We start from the raw sequence: 19873 nt of genomic DNA, 5'->3' as shown, positions 1-19873 counted from the left end.
TCCTTTCTTCTAGGCGACGTTGGTTCGCGCAAAGGGCGCCTGCTCCATTCTCCCAGTTGAAGTGGTAAGCCCTCGTCGTGGCTTTGCAGCTGCTCTCACTTTCAGTGAGCCTGTAGGTCCGGGAGGGGCGGCTTGATCCTTTATTCAAGGCGACGTTGGTTCGCAGAAGTTCTCCTGTAGAGCTTGACAGTTCGTGGATAGGGCGTCTGGTTGTGGATAGGCGGCTGATCCATCGTCCCAGTTGACGTCTTCACGAGCTTGTTTACGCTGGCGGCAGCCCGGGGGTCCTGTCCTTCGTTTCGATGAGGCATGGTGGTCGAGCATCCCTTTTTCACGTGGTGCTACACGCCAGCCGTAACAAGGCTCGGGAAAACATTTTTATGTAGCGCGTATTGAGCACCAGAAAGCTGTATCGGGAGTTTTTAATCTTGCTCTAGAATTTTCTCATTGACACTTTTCATCTAGTTCATAATACTTGAGAAAATAATTAGTTAAGACTAATTGTGTAATTAAGCGGAATGCAAAAATTAATGTGAGTATCTCCAAGCGACGGCAAACAAGATTGCCTTGGTTCTGTTCGGCTACGGGGCCTTTGCATATATTTAACGTTTGGCAAAAGTTACGTAAGACACCTTGTATAAAGCAAGCCACCGGCTGTTTGCTTCCTGCACAAATTATTTGAAGGAGAGCTTGGTCTATTGAGACTTTTCTTTACTCGACATTTCGGCCGGAAAACCGGCCTCTTGATGAAGGCCGGTCCTCCGGCTGGAACGTCAAATAAAGAAACGTCTCAATGGATAATGCTCTCCTTTTAAATAAATAAATAAATAAATAAATAAATAAATAAATAAATAAATAAATGTGTGCGTGTGCGTGTGTGTATGTGTGTGTCACACTAAAAAAAATGAGGATGCTAACCAAGCGTATTCCTGGCGGCTATCGTGTAAACTCGTAAACCTCTACAGCGCAGTATGGTATGGTATGGAGAACTTTATTGGGTCCTGAAGGTCAACCCTACGTTGACGCGGGCCGCTCCCACGTTGGGACTGTCAGGCCGAGGCCTTCAGCCACATCGCGGGCCTTCTGGACTGCCCCTAACTGGTCAGAGAGTGATTCACTGTGTAGCATTTGCCGCCACCATTCTTGTTCCTTGTCACAGTCTGTGAAGAACGCGGGGCACTGCCAAAGCATGTGGTCAAGAGTAATGATGCCATTGCACTTATTACAGTTGGTTTGAGTTTCCCTCTCCGGATAGATCCTGTTAATAAAATATGGACTTGGGTATGTTCTTGTCTGTAGCAAACGTAATGTGACCACTTGGGCTCTGCAAAGCTTACCGTGTGGCAATGGGTATTCCCTTCTGCTTAAATAATAATGCTTCGTGATTTCGTTATATGTTAATAATCGATCCCTGTGTTCCCCGGGTGAAGTGTAAGTTGCTCGGTCTTGAAGAGCACGGCTAGAAAGTCCTCGTGCTGCTTCATTTGCCACCTCATTGAGGTTTCTCCGAGCTCCGTCTACCACCCCCAGATGTGCAGGAAACCAGCGGATTGGCGCCAGCTACTGCTTTTCGCAGGGCAAGCAAAACAAACGCACAAAAAATGTGATATGCGCTGCCGACAGTCAAATAATACAGTCTTCGTGAATTTTCTTTGGGAACACCAGCCGAGAACTTATTGTTCTGAAAGTGGATGGTTGTCCAGTGTTTCAAGATTCGAGACGAACTAATGAACATAGTGGTGCAATCTTCGAAGATACATTGACCTTTTTACGTGGACGCCAAGACAGCGCTGTCGCAAGGCACGTGCTAGCGTTTACCGGCGAAAGGTGGTAGAAGTGTCCGGACTAGTGCAAGGAAAAAATCACTCGAATTCGCATGTCAACGCGAAGCATTCTTCTAATGTATAATTCCCGAGTTTTACGATAGGCCGATTAGTATGGTTTATTTCCCGCCGACTATGTAGTGCCGGCGGAGGCAGCCCTGTTCTGTGTACTGAAAGAATAAGTCACGCCATAAAAGCTGTGCATATGATGTCGGCTCATGTGCATTTCCAAAGCGCAGAGTCATCTTAATGAAATAGTGCATGTTACTCAAGCCATTCATTGATATCTTGTATTTGGGCTACATGATTCTTGTACGTGCAGCCGAGTGCTCCGGCGCACAGCATCGAATTTTGATCGATGAAGTGTCTCAAAACTTATCCAAAACGTTTGAAAGTCGCAAGTTTTGCTCAGTGTTGTTTATTTCGATGTTTTTCTTTCCTCACAGCATCGTTTATTCCACGTGACTAGCAGCATCTGTAGAGCGAGCGCGAATGAGCCGACAAGTGATTGAGCCACTGAATTAACATCAGGGTCATTTCAGTGTTCTCCTAAGTCGAACGATCACTCGTGGTGAGCTTCACTCTTGGCGTGTTCTTCGTGGTGCTCTTCCGGTTCTTGTACTGGCGCCTCCGAGTCCGGTATCTTGACGGGAGTCTCTGGGTGAGCGGCGGTGCTGCTGGGCTCGACTGGTTCGCAGTGTCCCTGAACCGGTTCAGTCTCTTCGCCGACGACCTTCTTGACGCAGTGCAGGCCATCGGCACAGTGGTCGTTGTGTTCGGGGTGGCACTCCTCGCTTGCGCACTGCGAGAAATAAACGCTGTCAGTTCGGAATTATCGCGGGAATAGAGTTCACAAAAATTCACGAGAATTGTCGTCCACCCAACCGCAGCACAAAACTTTAGCTGCGTACGAAGAAAACAAATGCGAGTTCTTCAGAACAAAAAAAAAAAGGGAAAGAGAAAGCTTCGCAGTTGAAGAAAATTTTGTCTTATCAACGAACGAGTTTCCGGTAGGAAAATAAAATGAAGTGTCACAGTTATTCGAGTTGTCAAATAATTCGGCTTCGCTACGTGATTGGCTAGACTCCTGGTTATCTGAAATGGTAAAGCTACCGTCCCGGAAGAGCGTTGACTCCGGCTTCGATTCTCGGACCAAGACTACTTTTTCTTAAACTGCGGAGCTTTCCTTCTGAGCAACCGGTATGGGTTTTCGTTGCGGCTTGGTTTTAGTTTGGTGACAATTCTTTTCTTCGTGCACATTCTTCCACCTTGTGGGCTTTCGCAGACCTGTGCTGCCGTTGCAATCGTCGAGGGCAGAGCGGATGTATTGCAGACATGCTAGCGTACTGACAAAAAAGAGGCATCTTATAGTAATGCTTACGGCAGTAGAAATATTGAGGCTTAGGGAATATGCGTGCAGAGCCGAAGGCAATCGAAGACGGTTTGGTAGCGTTTTTATCTGATCTTGTCCACCTTTGTAAAAATGAGAAGCAATGGCAGTGCCAATATGAAGCGTTTAAAGAAGGACGCTTAGACATCTGGGCTCTAACGTTAGCAAGTGCGGCGAGTTAGCGTGATCGATAATGAGTTAATTAGCTGGACGGATAGTGAGTATGAGTGAGTGAGCTGAACATCTCTTATGCTCGTGTTCGCTTCTTTTCATACCACCTTAGCACCTCCCTTTTTGCATCAAATGGCTCACCGAGTAGCCCACCAATTTACTTTTCTGAAATATAACAAAAGTCACTGTCCAGACATGGCATTATAAGTGAAATAGCTCGTCAGTACCTTGATTTGCTATCTCTAGCACGTGAGGTTACTTTCAAAGGGTTTGCTTCCATCGCAATGGATGCGAACGAATGCTCTTTGCCGACTCCGTTGCGGCGGTAGTGTCCTCTGGTCTGTGCTTTGTCTCGGCATTGTTTAGTTTTCCGGGTACGTGGGATAATGTGAGCCTGGAAAGTTTTGGCGCAAGCCCACTCTTTCGGCGCTCAATTAAGGGTGAGTATGTCCACCCATAATAATAGTAATGACACTTTAACATTGCCATCACCTTCCTTATGGGTGGCTACGCAGCGCACAACCAATATGTTTTCCAGCTCTCTCCGAGCAGAAGTACAACCGCACACCTCTAATTCATTCCTCGCTAACGCATCTTCTCGTCTAGTGCACTAACCTGTTATTTTCATTAGTTAGCAGTCGATTAGCGTTGTTTCCTTAAAAAGCTGTTCGGCTAAACGCGAGGCATTCTAGTCAAGTGAAGTTTTGTTCTTTATTTTGTGCTCTAATCCTTTACGAGTAGATCGCCTCGCTGTTCGACTTGCTGCTTAATTGCCCGCGGTATGACTCTATCCTTCGCGCTTGTCGACAAAAATAACGTGGTTTTTTTTCTGTGCACTTCTTGTGCGATCAGAGCTTGTAAACATTCTTCGTTTGGCGTTTTGCCAGTATTTAACAAGCATGGGCACACCGGAGATAAAGTCTATACTACGGCCCCGCTGCGCTCTTTAATCATTGATGTTACAAAACTTCTCACAGGCCCATTATTTCAAAACTAGGACACAGTGATTGGCGAACAACTGGAAAGTCTGCTTGCCTTTCGCGTCACCACGGGGGCAATAAAGCTGACTACAAAAGCCACTTTTTTGAACACGACACCGAAATGAGATATTGTCACGCACCGCTAGAAAAGTCAAATGAACGGTGTTTTCTATTAGCAGCTTTTGGTTTTTCGGTCAGGTGAGCCATTTCATGAACATTTTAGCAGGCGAAAGTTGACGACGAGTTTGATCGTGTTGCTCGTTGGTAGCGCGCCCAGTCAGTCACGTGACCCAACCCTCTGTAGAAAGGTACCCAAGCGGGCCCAGAGTTTGAAGCGGGACTTCGGAACTGATATTAAATCAAATCGAATATTAGTTTCAAAATCAAATTGTTTGAGAAACGTAGCCCAAATGCCCCTAATCTGCTTGACAAGAAACTGTGTCCCTGCGTACAAGGCAGGTGGGGCAAGAAAGAGTTGTAAACGTGTATACATATAGGTATGTCGTAATAGTTGTGCGGAAACCTGCCAGGTGGAGAGAAGTAATTAATAAAGGGAAAATCAGACATCCACCCGTTTCTAGCCATTGCTACAAAGGAACTCTTGCCTTTGCTTCGAGTTGTTGACAAATTTGACTTCGCTCTGCCATCTGCTAGTTGCCTGGTTACCTCAGACGGTAGAGCGGCTGCCCAGGAAAGGCGTGCGCCCCGGGTTCGAGTCCCAGACGAGGACAAACTTTTCTTCAACGGCGAGGCTTTTCTTTCGAGGAACCCGTATGGATTTCCTTTGTAGCAATTGCTACGAACCGGTGGATGTCTGATTTTCTCTTCATTAATAAAAATAGGTATGTATACATTTGCGTAAAGTTCACGGAAACATGCAAATAGATTAAACTGAAAGACATAGCCGTAGACAAGAGAGCACGCGTTTGTTTCCGCATGAATACATAAAATGCAGCCAACCAAAAGCATGCGCTCCACGAACCAAGATAGAAATACACGAGCAGGCGCAGACGACAAAGTTGTTTAAGCAGTTACTGCGTTCTTTGAAAAAAAAAAAGAAGTATCATTCATGTTCTTCCGTGCAAAAGCTAAATATCGCAGTGAAAAATAACGAGCCATTCTTCAGCTCCCGCCTGTATCGGCCAGCATTGACTCTGGCGCAGCTCACCTTGTTGCAGAAGTCGCAGCAGCCGCAGGCGTCCTTGTGGCTTCCGCAGTGGCATTCGTGCTTGGGACAAGTCTCGGGGTCGCACGTCACACCCTCGCAGTGGGGCTCCGACGTGGCGTACACGCTGTGGGCGAAAAAAAAAAAAGGAACCCCGAAGCCAGGATGAGAGTTCGGTGACACGCACGCTGAACTCGACAGACGTATCGAAGTTGACTTTCACGAAAGCGACTTTGACGGCGCGGTTCAAATCCTGACCTATTTTGTTAGGGTGCAGTCAAGTGTCTTTTGCCTCGTCTTCAGGCACGCATGCTCTGGTAGCGAGAAGAGGCTGAGCAAACACCGAAGTAGGAAAGTAAACTGTTACAGTGCTTGTAATTATACGGAACTTCGGTTCAGTGAATGGAACGAAATGAATGTGAATTATACCAGTCACATCAGGTGTTGTTGTTTTCTTAGCTCAATGCAACTTAACCTTTATTTGGATCCTTGACGTGGAGAAAGTGAGTGAATTGTACATGTAGTGAGAAATGCGAGTTATAGAGTACAGTTTTCGTGCTAACTCCGTTACCCTTTGGTCATCGTAATTTGCATTCTTATTCTATGCGCTCCTAGGTTTAAGCTAATTCTACGTACATACCGCGTAATTTTCTCGATAACCTTCCACTAGAAGCTACAGAACACTATTTATTGCACCGAGAAAGTACCGTCACGTAGACGCCGTTAGCCTGCTTAAATTCATATTCATCGGCGTTATCCAGTAACGCAAATGTACTAGTACAGTTCTGATCAGGAGGTCCGACCCGTTAGAAACGATTCTCCGTAGGACTTACCACACAGCCGCAAATGCGACAAGAAGAAATGTGATAGCAATCTTCATGTTGGTCCTGGAAGTACAACAAGCACTGAGTGAGCTACCTTCAGCATTGTCATTCGTTGGGCGTGTTGGTAAACTGACTTGGAAAGCATAATTAGCGCCAGCAAACAAGGACAGAAGGGAGACGACACCACAATGCGCTAACTTAGACAACTTGGTTTTCAGGAAACGCCCACCTATAGGCGGGTATTTCCTATTGCTATATCTTTTGCATCACTATTCTAAAGATAGATTAAAAGGTTTCTTTGATTTTCTGCATAGGTTTTGTTTTTTTGCGTAAACATGTAAGAAGACCTGGAGTTAGCCATGGGTTTGGGGTAGATGTATGCTTTCTTCAGCACAAAACATTAGAGGTTGAGGAAGTTATAGCAGTAATTATGACCGAAGAAAATTCGTGTAGGCACCCTCAGGTTCTGTGCAGTTAATGACGTGAGACCAGTCTATTGTAGCTGAGTCGGTGAACTTTCTTTTGTCAAAGACCGACTTGGAAAAGCAAGTATCCAATGGAATGGCTATGCGTCGAAAACGAAGCGCTACTGGGAAGTGGTCGGTTATATTGGCACGGATGATAAAAGGTTCGGGAGGAGTAAATAAATTTCTTAAAGCATGATCAATTAAAGTACCAGAAATGTTGCCAATACAGCGAGTTGGATCGTTCAAGAGCGAATCTAGACCACATGTAAGAAAAATCAGTTTTTAAAATTGGAACCCAAACATGAATCATCCAATGAGTTGATATTGATGGCACCCATGATAACTACGTTCTTATTTTCTTGTGTTAATGTTGGAAGCAAGGCATCAAGGGACAACAAAAGTTGGTTCACGGAAGAACCAGGTGAATGATACATACTACCAAACACGGTTTTACGTGTATTACAATTGAAGTCAGGGCTATCAATTTCAATCCAAACTGCCTCGCAGTCGGGCCCATCAAGAACCAGGTCGTTTCTACGTTTAAAGATTGTACTGTTCGATATAAATATCGCTGCGCCAGCGTGACACGACGATACATGGTGGTGATATTCTGCATGGTAATTTGGAAAGCAAAACAAGTTTTTATCGTAACAGGTAAGCCAAGACTCAGACACACAGATTATCGAAAAAGGGAAGCGAAGGGAGCATAAATAGAGCCAGAAAATCATCAAAATGCTTGCGGAGACTGCGCGCGTTGAAGTGAATGACAGAGTTATAGGTCTGAGATGATATAGAATGAAGCTAATTAGAATCGATGTAAGGCATTGTGATGACAAAATATCAGATGAGATTAGTTCGAAAATATGCTTAGGTCAGCTTCATCTCGGATTCAGAAATCACGATTGTCACATGTTTTACGGGCTCTGATCAAACAGTCATCCGTCCACAAAAATTGCCATTTTCTTTCTTTTTTCAGTTTTAAGGCCATTGCGAAAATATTTTTATTCTGCTGGGTCAGGTGATCGTTTACATACACAGGCCGAACATCATTTCCAGAAAAACCAAGGTCGCTAGTCTGCATTATAGTCTGCGTTAGTCAGTGATATAGCCTGCCTCGAATATTATTTCCTGTCAGTGCTGCATGACAATATTATTTGTATTTGACACAAGGATAATGATTAGCTTTTGTTGGACAGATATCTTTTGTGTCAAGCCCTCGCACTTCACTATTTCATTTAGAACTCTACTCGCAAAAAAATACCATATTATGAAAATACATACATCGAAATACCGATACGCAGAAAGCAACATGAGCGAGCACTTAGCAACAGTATAGTAAACTATCTGTGGATTCATTGCTTTATTGTGGCTATATGTGACCAATAAACATGAAGCCAATAGTGGCAGCCCTAATTGAAGCGTTTTTCTTTTTCTTTTCGACCGCTGTTGATTTTCTCGCAAAAGGAAACAAGTCATTGTGGGGTTTAAGGGGAGGAAAAGATTGTAAAGGAACTTACGCTGGTTCCTTTAGCTCAGTACAAACTGCACGTCTCCTTGTGAATCCGAGATGAACACTAAATTCTGCAAAAAGGATTTTGTGCTTTATATACCCTCCTTCTAATGCTTCTCGAAAACAGTCAGGAGGGCGGACTGCCAGTAAAGACGAACAAACCAACAGAATAAAAGTCACGGCCAAGCCTTCTGCATCATGCCAAAAGGAAGATTAGTTTGCTGTTTATCACCTGCAGCGAATCACCTACGAAAAAAAAAGAGGAGTCATATCAGACGACAGAAAAGCGGCATGTTCCGTAATCTCATTGGCCCGTTCTGGCTGTGACGTAATCTGCTGCCAGTTTGCATTGAGGAAACCAGAGACACATCGAATACGACAGCGAGGGGCCCTTCGAAGAAGGAGGGTCATGGACGAAGCGAAACAGCAAAATGCAGACACCAGGCGCCATACATGACCGGTTTCTTGTTCTGTCAACAACGATGCCCTTGAAGAAGCGTGGCGTCTTAGCGCGTTAGGCGATATGAAGCGACTCATATCGCGTGTAAATGCAAATCTTACCAAAGGGATAACGCAGTGATTCTATTGCAGTTCTTCTCGCGCTTTTTCAGTTGTCCGAGTGGTCCTCCACCGACGCTGTCGCTAGCACTTCCTGGTTTTGAGGAATGAGTGATAAGAAAGTGAAGAATCGATCAAAACAAATATTTACACTATATATGAATCTAGGCGTTTCATCTGCAAAGAAATCATGGGGATACCTGAGAATAATAATATTTGGGGTTTTACGTGCCAAAACAACTTTCTGATTATGAGGCACGCCGTAGTGGAGGACTCCGGAAATTTTGACCACCTGGGGTTTTTAACGTGCACCTAAATCTAAGCACACGGGTGTTTTCGCATTTCGCCCCCATCGAAATGCGGCCGCCGTGGCCGGGATTTGATCCCGCGACCTCGTGCTCAGCAGCCCAACACCATAGCCACTGAGCAACCACGGCGGGTATACCTGAGAAGACAGCTGTACCAAGCCCGGTATCATGTAAGACTAACTGCATACAAATTACCCATTTATTTATTTATTTACAGTACACCCTGCAGCGCCGAAGCATTATAGCAGGGGAGTGAGTTAAGTTATGGGGTTTTACGTGTCAAAACCACTTTCTGATTACGAGGCACGCCGTAGTGGGGGACTACGGAAATTTCGACCACCTGGGGTTCTTTAACATGCACCCTAAGTCTAAGTACACGGGTGTTTTCGCATTTCGCCTAGCAGGGGAGTGGGTATAAAGTGACTAGCACGATTATATACACAAAAGGGAGGGATGACAAAGGAGCAATGCATCAAGATCTAAAAAAGTACATGAAAAAGGTACATGAAAAAAGTACACGAAAAAGATCAAAACTTGAAAAAAGTTTCTCTTATTTGGGACCCACACCAAATAGATCTCAGCAACAAACTTGGATTTATTCAAAATCGTGCTATGAGCTTCCTTCATTCCTCATACTCATAGGACATCATCATTCTCATTTCCAAAGCGCAGTCCGGTTTGTTACCCCTCTCTCCTCGGCGCCGCATCGTCAGTGCCGCTGTCTCATAAATTCACAAGTTATTTCACATGCTTCATCACATGCCGTACATTGTCCCTGTATCACACGTATTCCAGCGCACTGGCCACCTTGCTCCCGGTCCACGTGGCCGCACTGCTACTTCTGCCTCAATTTCTTTTCCAAGCAGCAAGAGACTAGGATGACCTTCGCCGCGATATCACAAAAATAACACCTGTGTCTGAACTTCTACAAGCAGTTCCTGGCTACATGTTGCAGTGAACACATTACTTTGATTGTTCTTTTTCATGTAACGCATCCCCTTGTGTAACCCCTAAACAAATTCTTTAAGGTAGTGCAGTGAGGTGATCATATCATCTGATGCTGAATGACGACGAATGTTGGATAAAACACTTGCCGGATAGACCACTTGCCTGCTAAACTTCCCGCAGCTGTGATCTCACACGATAATAGCGCTTCATTAGTCGATCATCAACTTCATCAACGTTGTGATATATGGAACTGTTCATTGTTGCACTTCCAGGAACCCATTTGATAATGATTATGCCTTGGAGATTAAAGATACTGTATTTACTAAATATTTATTCTTTAGACGTCCCGTAAGAAAAGGAATATCGCACGTTTAATGTGATACTATAAGCATTTTGCAAAGCTTGCGCTTGCACAGGGCAACGTCATAAACTAATAGTTTTAGTCACACGTACGTAGAGGCTTTGCGTACGTAGAGCTCCTACGTGTCAGCAGTGCGCATGCGTAGAACGTAGTGGGCGCGCGCGCGTCTCACGGACGTACGTGAGATTCAGTTCTTTGCGTGCGTTTCTTGCACACGTAGACAGCTTCGCGGGAGTTCCGCGAGATCACGAACAGGCGATAGCGGGCCGCGCGCGCGCAGACAGCTTGCACGGCGACAGGATTGACACGGCGACAGGATTGAATTGGCTACCGCCGTGTTCACATTTCCCGATAGATGTAGCTCTTGGCGTGCGTCGCGTACGTGTAGCTAAAAGCGTTTCAGATGGCGTGCATGTAAGGTACGTAGGCTTTCCACGTTTGCGTACGTGAAGCCTCTACGTACGTGTAACTAAAGCTGTCTAATATTTCTTGTCCGTTATTGTTGATTTAAGGGTCCGCCACACCGTCAAGCGAGCAGCTTCAACTTCGAGCTCTCTGCATTTTCTATTTTATTTTCTGTGATCTCTGCAATCAGTGACAAGAAAACTGGGGGACGTCGTCCTCTGCAATGGGGGACCCAAACCCCGCCCAGCAGTTTTGTACTGAACGGCCAGTTCATTATGCCGGTGACGTGAGTGACCGCTTCGACCCCAGCATGGTCCCGATTGAGTCATCTGATGGCTCCTCTACTGATGAGATGGGCTCGGACAGCGATTTTACCGTGGTGTCAAGCCGACGCCTGAAGAGAAAGATACGAAGAACATCACCGACCAGTCGCCAGGCGACGAAAAAGGCAAGTGGCAAGCAATCATACACTGTTGCATATGTACCAACAACGACAACAGACAACCTCAACTCACTGAACAGGCAGAGCCTGTCGGAATATTTTGAACGAACTGCCCATGGTCACGTAGAAGAAATACGTATAAACGCTCGAAAGAACATCCTCTCGGTGGAAGTCAATACACCGACCATACTGGAGACACTGAAAAACATCACTCAGTTGGGAAACATCCCTGTTCGCGCATTCCCCACATACGGCAAGGAAGCGACGACAGGCGTCATCTACGATGTGGACATTGACATTACAGACACTGACCTGGCCAAACTACTATCATCGTCAGCTCCTGTGCTCAGCTTTCACCGTTTTGGACGTTCCCGATGTGTGAAATTAGTGTTCCAATCGGAAACTTTGCCAACACACGTCAAGGTTGGATATGTGAGGCATCCGGTACGTCCTTACGTGCCGAAGCTTTTACAGTGTCACAGGTGCATGAAACTTGGGCATGTCAGCGCAGTTTGCAAGGGTGCAATAACATGCAAACGATGTGGTGGACCTCACGGAGACAGCAATTGCAACGTTGCTGCGAAATGTCCAAATTGTTCTGGTGCTCATGACGCAACGTCAAAAGAGTGCCCAAAGATCAGGAAGGAAATGGGTATTCTGAAGAAGATGGGTAGAGATCGTTCCACGCACAGGGAAGCGGCAAGGGCTATCCGCCACCGCAGACGTCGTTCACGAAACCGACATCAACGGGATCGCAGCCCTCCTCGCGTTGGAGGGACGACAGCTCAAGTGCAACATCCACCCCCTCTTCGTCTCAGGAATGAAGAAGCACGTGCCTCAAAGCCTTTGTATGCCGCGAAAGTGCAAGGCGACCCATCATCGGCACTAGCCACATCGGAGACTCAGTGGCCCTCGTTACCGTCAAGGTCTGTGGGAACGCCCTTATGCACCGCTCCTACACGTACTGAAGAAAACGAAAAGATGGATGACATTGACGTCACGAGTATGGTGAAAAATTTAATGGGCTCCATGCGCAGGATTCTTTCCGGCCTAAATACCCCGGCTGCCAAGGCTGCCGTGCAGCTACTTGAAGTCTTGGAACCACTGCTAGTGGTTCTTCACTAAACAAGTATGGCGATAATGTTTGAAGAACGGATGCGTCAATCGTTTGTTATGCAATGGAATGCTCGCGGTCTGCGTGGTCGTTTGTCGGATTTCCGACAGCGGATATTTAAATACCAATTTCCAGTTATTGTTATCTGTGAACCTAATATGGATTCTTCTTTCCGTATTTCTGGTTATGTCCAGATGTGGTCTCGTAACGACCAAACCTCGAGCAAAGTATTAGTTTGTATACGTCACGACCTGGTGTATTTCAGATATGACGTCCCATCGCATACTACTAATGATTACGTATGCCTCACCATAAAATACAGATGTCGCACGGTTACAGTGATTGGAGGATATATCCACCCAAGAGCGAGGATCGATTGCTCGCACCTGATGTCTCTGCTGCAAGCATCGCAAGGCCCTCATATTATGATTGGTGACTTTAACGCGCACCATCCCCTGTGGGGTAGCACTTCGATGAATTCTCGTGGCAAATATTTGGCTGACTTTATGTGTAGTCGGGGACTAAATGTGCTCAATGACGGGTCTCCTACATTTATTCGTGGCACGTCCTACAGCAGTTGTCTTGACCTAACGTTTGTATCAAGGAGCCTTCTGTCTTCAGCATCCTGGTCGACGGATCTAGAGACTCATGGTAGCGACCACCTCCCCACTTACGTTCACTTTAGCTGGTTTCGCCGTTCAGCCTCACGTTGCATTCGTCAAACAGACTGGATTGCATTTAAGACCTCTGTCGACACCGCCTGTCAGAGTATGACATCTCCATCCGAAATAGAGGACATCATTGCCTCTACCCTGCGGGACAAAACTAGAGAAGTCAGCTTACCGAGGCACATGTCATCGGTCGACATACAATATGAGGCCCTTCGTGCGATCCGTCGCCGCGCAGAACGGCGATACAGAAGAACAAAGTCACCGTCCGATCTTTCGAGCAGTCGCCGAGCTCAACGACATGTTCTTCGACATCTGGAGAAGCTTGACAGACAGCGTTGGAGGGCTTTCTGTGGATCCCTAGATCCAAGACAGCCTCTATCTAAGATATGGCGGGTCATACGAAGTCTCCAGGCAACTCCACAACAAAGACACCCATTCCATGCGGTGGCTCTTCATCAACGCCGGACCGAATTGGAGGTAGCAGAGGACTACTGTAAACTGATTGTGGACGCATCTAATGCAGTGACTTCATCCCTTGTCACCATCGCACCCCCGTCACCTGATGAGAGGCTCGAAGTACCGTTTACGATGCAAGAGCTTGACGCTGCGCTTTCAGTTTCTCGACGCTCCTCGGCACCAGGACCAGACGGAATCACGTACGCTGCACTCTGCCATCTTGGCACCGAATCACGACGTCTTCTCCTATCTTTTTATAATACGACGTGGGAGAAAGGAAATGTTCCAGATGGTTGGAAATGCAGTCGCGTTGTAGCGCTGCTTAAACCGGGAAAGTGCCCCAACGAGCTTTCCTCCTACAGACCGATCGCCTTAGCCAGTTGCGTCGGCAAAGTAATGGAAAGAATGGTTTTGTCAAGACTGGAATGGTTTCTAGAGAGAAATAATTGCTTTCCTGATTTTATCCACGGATTTAGAAGAGGCCGTTCTTCGATTGACGGAGTTATCGACTTGGTCTCCACTGTTGAACAGAAAAGAAGTCGACGTCGGTTAGTTGGAGCTGTCTTTCTGGATATTAAGGGTGCATACGACAATGTACTACATTATGCAATCCTTGATGCACTGGAAGATTTAGACATCGGTGGCCGACTATATACATGGATTGTTAGCTACCTCAGTGGCCGCACGGTGTATATGTCGACAAGTGATGGCGACACCGGACAGTACCATATACATCGAGGTGTTCCACAAGGGGGAGTTCTCAGTCCAACTCTTTTCAATGTTGCATTGATTGGCCTTGCATCCGAACTTCCTAGCACGGTAAAGATTAGCACATATGCCGACGACATATGCATATGGGCATCTGGAGCCACCCGTCCCCAAATGCGTGCTAGGCTTCAACGTGCAGTGACAATCACAGCTAAGTATCTTCGGCGTCAAGGCCTCCGACTCTCAACTGAAAAATGTTCTGTGATTACGTTCACGCGAAAACGAATGACCAGGTATCCGATCATTGTTGACGGCGTAGCGATACCTACGGTTACACAACACAGATTCCTTGGCTTAGTCATAGACCGGGGATTATCTTGGTCAAGACACGTCGCCGCACTGAAGTCAAAGCTGAAGACTTTTGTTCACGTCCTTCGCGTCGTGGCAGCAACAAGATGGGGCCCCTCGGAGTCGTCACTACTCCAATTGTACCGAGCCCTATTCGTAGGGTATATACGGTACAGCATGCCGGCGCTCTCAAGCATGGGACTTAGTTGTGTGCGCGCGCTCGAGAGCATTCAAGCTCAGGCATTGCGCACATGTTTGGGCCTCCCACGATGCACGTCAACCAATGGAACAATAGCGGAAGCTCGTGCTTGTCCTATTCGGGTGTACTTGCTCTGCGAGCCTCTTCGAATGTACCTCCGCGTGTTGACCCGACACAGGCACCATCCTCTGTCATCGCTCCCTACCACACACCCAGGTTCCAGCTTTTCAATGACTATATCGCGGCATCAGAGTGTTTTGCCGTCGAGATTCTCTCCCGCCTGTATTCCGAGAACACCCCCGTGGGTTCTGCCTAAACCTGTCGTTACATTGCAGATCCCTGGAATTACTAAAAAGTCTTTCATTGCATCTATTGGCCTCAGGCAACTCACCTTGTTGCACATTTCTACAGAGTACGGAGATACTGTACATGTGTATACCGATGGCTCTGTCACACCATATGCCTCCACTGCAGCCTTCGTCATTCCACATATGATCATCGCTCGCCGGTTTAAACTAGACCATAGCTCAACATCAACTGCCGCAGAACTTGTTGCTATCCGGGAAGCACTTCGATTTCTCTCCGAGGAGCGTCCTCACGCATGGACGATATTCTGCGATTGCAAGCCAGCTCTGCAAACGATTGACTGTGTCCTCAGACGGGGCCCGTATCATTCTATGGCTATAGAAATTACAGAGTATCTCGACCACGCAACTAGAAATGGCCACAATGTCACCTTTCAGTGGATACCGTCACACTGTGGCGTGATAGGGAACGAACAGGCAGACGCTGAAGCAAAAACTGCTTTAGATAATGCTTGTGAAGTACGCATTCCGTTCTCACGAACAGACACAAACGCCCTACTTCGTCGCGTAAACCACAACTCTACGTTGGAACACTGGGCCCAACCTGATCGACGACACAAGCGATTACACAAATGGGACCAAGAAATGCGATTTCGTATGCCTCAAAAGTTCAATAGAAACCACACGAGCATGGTGCACCGGATTCGCCTTGGTGTCGCATTCACCAACCGTTATAGAAATATGATAGGTGCCAGTGATACTAGCCCAAACTGTGAATGCTGTGAGGTGCCAGAAACACTTGAACATATATTTTGCGTGTGTCCCGCGTACGCGCAAGAACCACAGCAACTTGTCTCTTCCATAGCAAACATCCATGAGAGACCGCTATCGGACGAGTTTCTTTTAGGTCCTTGGCCTAATGCAACCAGCGCAGCCCTGGTCACAAGAGCCGCTGTAGCTTTTCTCCAAGCCACTGGGCTGGACGCACGCCTTTAGAGATACCACAACTCTGTGAATTTGTATATACGCATCTCTTCCTTCTACCATCATCATTCATCAGCCCTTTCCCTCCCCGTCCCTTTTCCCCAGAGTAGAGTAGCAGGCCAGAGCAAGTTATAGCTCAGGCCGACCTCTCTGCCTTTCTGTAAATAAATTTCTCTCTCTCATGTGGCTGCTCCTGTACATACCCCATCCAGCCTCGTCAACAACTGCGGAGATAGCAGTGATTAATGTTGCACTGAAATACGTGCAAGAGGAGTTAACCGCTTCGAAGATTGCCATCTTTCCGCACTCCCACGCTGCCTTTAGCAGATTACAACGCAGTCAGATTGATTGTCCAGTTGTGCGTAGCATTACTGGCTCTGCAAACAAAATTTAATCACGTGTGATATATTCAGTTGCTCAATGGATACTGCATGCACGCGTAGGAATCGCCGGAAATGAAGAGGCAATTCGGCTGGCTTAAACTTGCGCTCATGACAACTGTGCCGGCCCTGCGATTATGCGCATGCTCATTGACGACGCTCGTCTGCTCATTTGTCGCCAGCTACTCAAGCAGCATGCATACCAGCGCGTCACAAATAGAAAGTTCTCGCCCCGTGTTCGCGGTCGAGGCTTACCTCATTGCGCTAGAGCGCAACTACTCAAGCTAAGGTTTTGCTGTGCGAACGTGTGAGAAGGTTTATACAGACACGGACGTGTGGTTAGTTCATCGTGGGCCCATTGCGGCTGCTGCGAGACACTTCAGCACCTGATATAGGAGTGTCTCGCTTTCAGCGCGCAGCGCACGTCGCTAGTGAGAGACTGTGATCCCCTTGGTCTGCGGGGTACGCAGGCCAAAGCGAATGTTTTGACTCGACGAATGTTTGTACCCGAGTGGTTGTGCGTCTCAACGCGATCAGGCTCATCGCGCTCTACTTACTTTTCTAGAATTACCTAACTGAGGTTTACGTTTATAGCTCGGACACTGTTTCTTGTATTTAGCATTCTGTAGCAGCGTGACCTGCAGTGACTGGCCCTACTGTGTGTGACCTGTACTGTGTGTTCTACTTTATCCTTGTAGATCTGTCATGTTGACCTTTCTTTCCTCTTTCCTCGTCTCCTTCCTATCTTCCATTTCTGTGTTGCTGTCGCCTCCCTTCTGAAGAGTAGGCAGTTGCCAGCCTGCTCCTCGCTTTCCCATTCCTGTCAAATGTATATATGTTTTCAAAACAAATAATAATAAATAATAATAAGTGGAGTCCCACTTATTGCTCCACTAAAAGAGAAGTCGTTGGCCTCGTGACAGATATGATGGCAACAGCAGCATGGCAACGACTGTAAAGACAGCGAAGGCACTGACGGCCATGACGACGGTGCAACGACAATTGCTAAGACGACGCATAAACTGATCCTTCGGGGACCACGGGTGCGAACCTGGGTCAGAAAGATTTAATATCGTGGCGACTTTTGCACGAAAACGCGTGTTTTGGTGGCTGTGAATATTTCAAAGAAGGCATTCGACCAAAAATCACGACTTTTGGTGACCTACAGTCACAGCAGTCATTATAGTATATGGTTGATTTTAACGATACTCGGTAATTAAAACTTCAAATAATTTTAGCTAGCGTGCTGTAACATAAATACTGAAGTCCGCTAGTACTCAAATTCACGCCCTTTTGCTAGAAACGCTTTGCCTTGACACAGCCTCTAGGAGTAGCGATTCAAGACCTGGCGTGAAATTCATGCCATTTCTGTTAAACTGTCTGCTATGGATGCAGAACCGGAGAAGTGTGTGGATATGCAAGTAATCCACGTGAAACTGGAAGCTTTGCTAAAGTTCTTTCACGCTGCAACTTGTCCACTGTGCGGGAACATAGCAACTCAAGGAGCATGCCATCTCACGGCACATCTTGAATCGGCATTTCTCGAAGCTTGTGCTACGCACACAGCAGCTAGCAAGAAGTCGAGTTTTGTGTTTCATTTGCTTGGTTTAACTCACACTCAGTCTTGTTCCAATCACCCGCTTCGTTACAGCAATTGAAAAGTGCTTGGTTTAATCACATAGCAAAATTAATTAATGAAATTTTCATAGAGATTATAAGTAATCGGGTTGGTGATCATCTAGAAAGTGCTATGTCCACCGTTGCAATGAAGCTTCGTCGGTAAGAATAATTTTGTCTCGAAATCATCCCTTTATCTTGGTCGAGAAAACACGAGGTGCGCATATCGTCTGCTTGCAGATATAGGGAGAGGCGAGTGGAAGTGAGAAAGAAACGTGCAATATGCCATCCATCTGTTGTGGCCCACGTGAGTGTCGACATGTCTTGCGCTTTCAGTGAAGAGAACGAAACCTGAGATGCGCGACGCTGAGACGGGCGTCCCACAAGGACAGTGTGCTGTGCACGAGTTGCGAGGGAACCAAGGCCGCCAAGCGGTGGACTGCGCAGATGGTTCTGACGTTTTTCTGTTGCTGCGATGCCGTTGCGATAAAGGCGAAGCGCGGTGTAGTGTTCCTGCTATAGCGATTGCAAGCGAGGACGACGCTGAAGGCGTCTGTACACCACTACCGTGCGAGTGCAAGAGGCATGCAGCGGCATGTCAACACACTCATAGAAGAGCAACTTTCACTGCTCTTATTTGTTTATTTATTCGGCAATACTGTAAAGCCTGTTTCCAGGCTCTTGCAGAGAGTGGGTCACAAGGTGAAGGCTGGAAAAGCAGATTCTGAAACGAAGTCATGAACATAGACATTTACATAACAAGTAAATATATATATGACCTAAAGTTACCTTACATAACATTACGTAGCATTACATAACATGTGATGCTGCCTGATGTCTTATCATTCTCTTTTGTTATGCGGTGCAGTCCAGGGTGCACCCGCCCATTTTTTGTCTTTCCGTAGGCCGCAACAACCGAACCTTGGCTGCATACAGTCATACGAGAATTATTTCTGGGTATCGTGTCGCTTCAAGTTATCATCCTAAATTTGATCGTCGGACACTGTATTGTCTATGGAGAAGCCGGCGACACAATGGTTGCCAGCATTTTTAACTTCATCTAATCAATACACGCAGTCACTCTTGCGTATTCGTGTGTTAAAATCGCAGGGGCAGATCCAAGTTAGTCTCAACAGGGGGGAGAGGTAGGGATTCACTGCCCGCTCGATTCTGTTTGTGCTGTAGCGGTCAGATGAAATGGTCCGCGCCACCCGTCCCTGTGCACTTTGTCCGATGTGGAGAAAGGCATTGTCCAGTCTTTAACACCTATGTTAAACGGCCAGGCCGATACAGTTCGTTATCGATAAGGCACGGTTCTATGCGGTTAAATCCCTCCACAACTTGAGGTTAGCGTGGTGGGGTCCAGCGATTAGAAGTGCATGCTAATTGCTTGCCTGGGAAGCTGGCAAGTGAATTACCACTGGCGGTAATACTGAAATGAGGAGATTTCAATTTTAGAGCTGTAACTTAATAATCTTTGTCCCAGTATCACGAAAAGAGAGACCGTAGGCGATCAACCAGAAAAGTGGCCCGTTGGCTAACCTGCCAAGGGGGAGCAGGACCGAGAAAAACGAGAGAGATAAAGTATGTTTAACACATGCATGCACAGGAAAATGCGGCCTAAGGAAATGTCATGTAGCGAAAGGCAATCACATAAAGCCACTGATCTAAGATTTCAAAAAAAAAAAAAAATGCTGGAGCTGATTCAACCTCTAGTTTAAGTCGATGAAAGACAATGT

General features: G+C 46.6%; 2 protein-coding genes across 3 annotated transcripts in view; one reads left to right on the top strand and one right to left on the bottom strand.

Moving 5' to 3' along the window:
* LOC142589651 (lysosomal alpha-mannosidase-like) overlaps window positions 1-19873 on the top strand; it is a 157889-nt gene that overhangs the window by 97033 nt on the left and 40983 nt on the right. The window contains exon 1 of one of the 2 annotated variants that reach the window (XM_075701182.1): window positions 4482-4562. The exons of the other annotated variant lie outside the window; for it this stretch is intronic. The gene's annotated coding sequence lies outside the window, so the exon portion shown is untranslated. Of the gene's footprint in view, window positions 1-4481; window positions 4563-19873 lie in introns of those variants that run through there. 2 annotated transcript variants of the gene reach the window in all.
* On the bottom strand, window positions 2222-8484 carry LOC142589653 (uncharacterized). Its single transcript, XM_075701184.1, has 4 exons — window positions 8338-8484; window positions 6363-6416; window positions 5533-5656; window positions 2222-2625 (listed from the first exon to the last, which is right to left on the bottom strand). Exons 2-4 carry the CDS (start codon window positions 6407-6409, stop codon window positions 2386-2388), a joined length of 411 nt encoding a protein of 136 aa, XP_075557299.1. The 5' UTR covers window positions 6410-6416; window positions 8338-8484; the 3' UTR covers window positions 2222-2385.

This window comes from Dermacentor variabilis, chromosome 8 (assembly GCF_050947875.1).
Source record: "Dermacentor variabilis isolate Ectoservices chromosome 8, ASM5094787v1, whole genome shotgun sequence".
Lineage (NCBI taxonomy): Eukaryota > Metazoa > Arthropoda > Arachnida > Ixodida > Ixodidae > Dermacentor > Dermacentor variabilis.
This window is presented reverse-complemented; position numbering and strand designations above follow the sequence as displayed.

Excerpts from the sequence above, each read along its gene's own strand:
- LOC142589653 (XM_075701184.1), bottom strand. The coding sequence starts at position 6,409 with ATGAAGATTGCTATCACATTTCTTCTTGTCGCATTTGCGGCTGTGTG. Across the intron at positions 5,657-6,362 it reads GTCGCATTTGCGGCTGTGTG|CGTGTACGCCACGTCGGAGC; the intron begins GTAAGTCCTACG and ends TTTCGCCCACAG. Across the intron at positions 2,626-5,532 it reads GCTGCGACTTCTGCAACAAG|TGCGCAAGCGAGGAGTGCCA; the intron begins GTGAGCTGCGCC and ends TATTTCTCGCAG.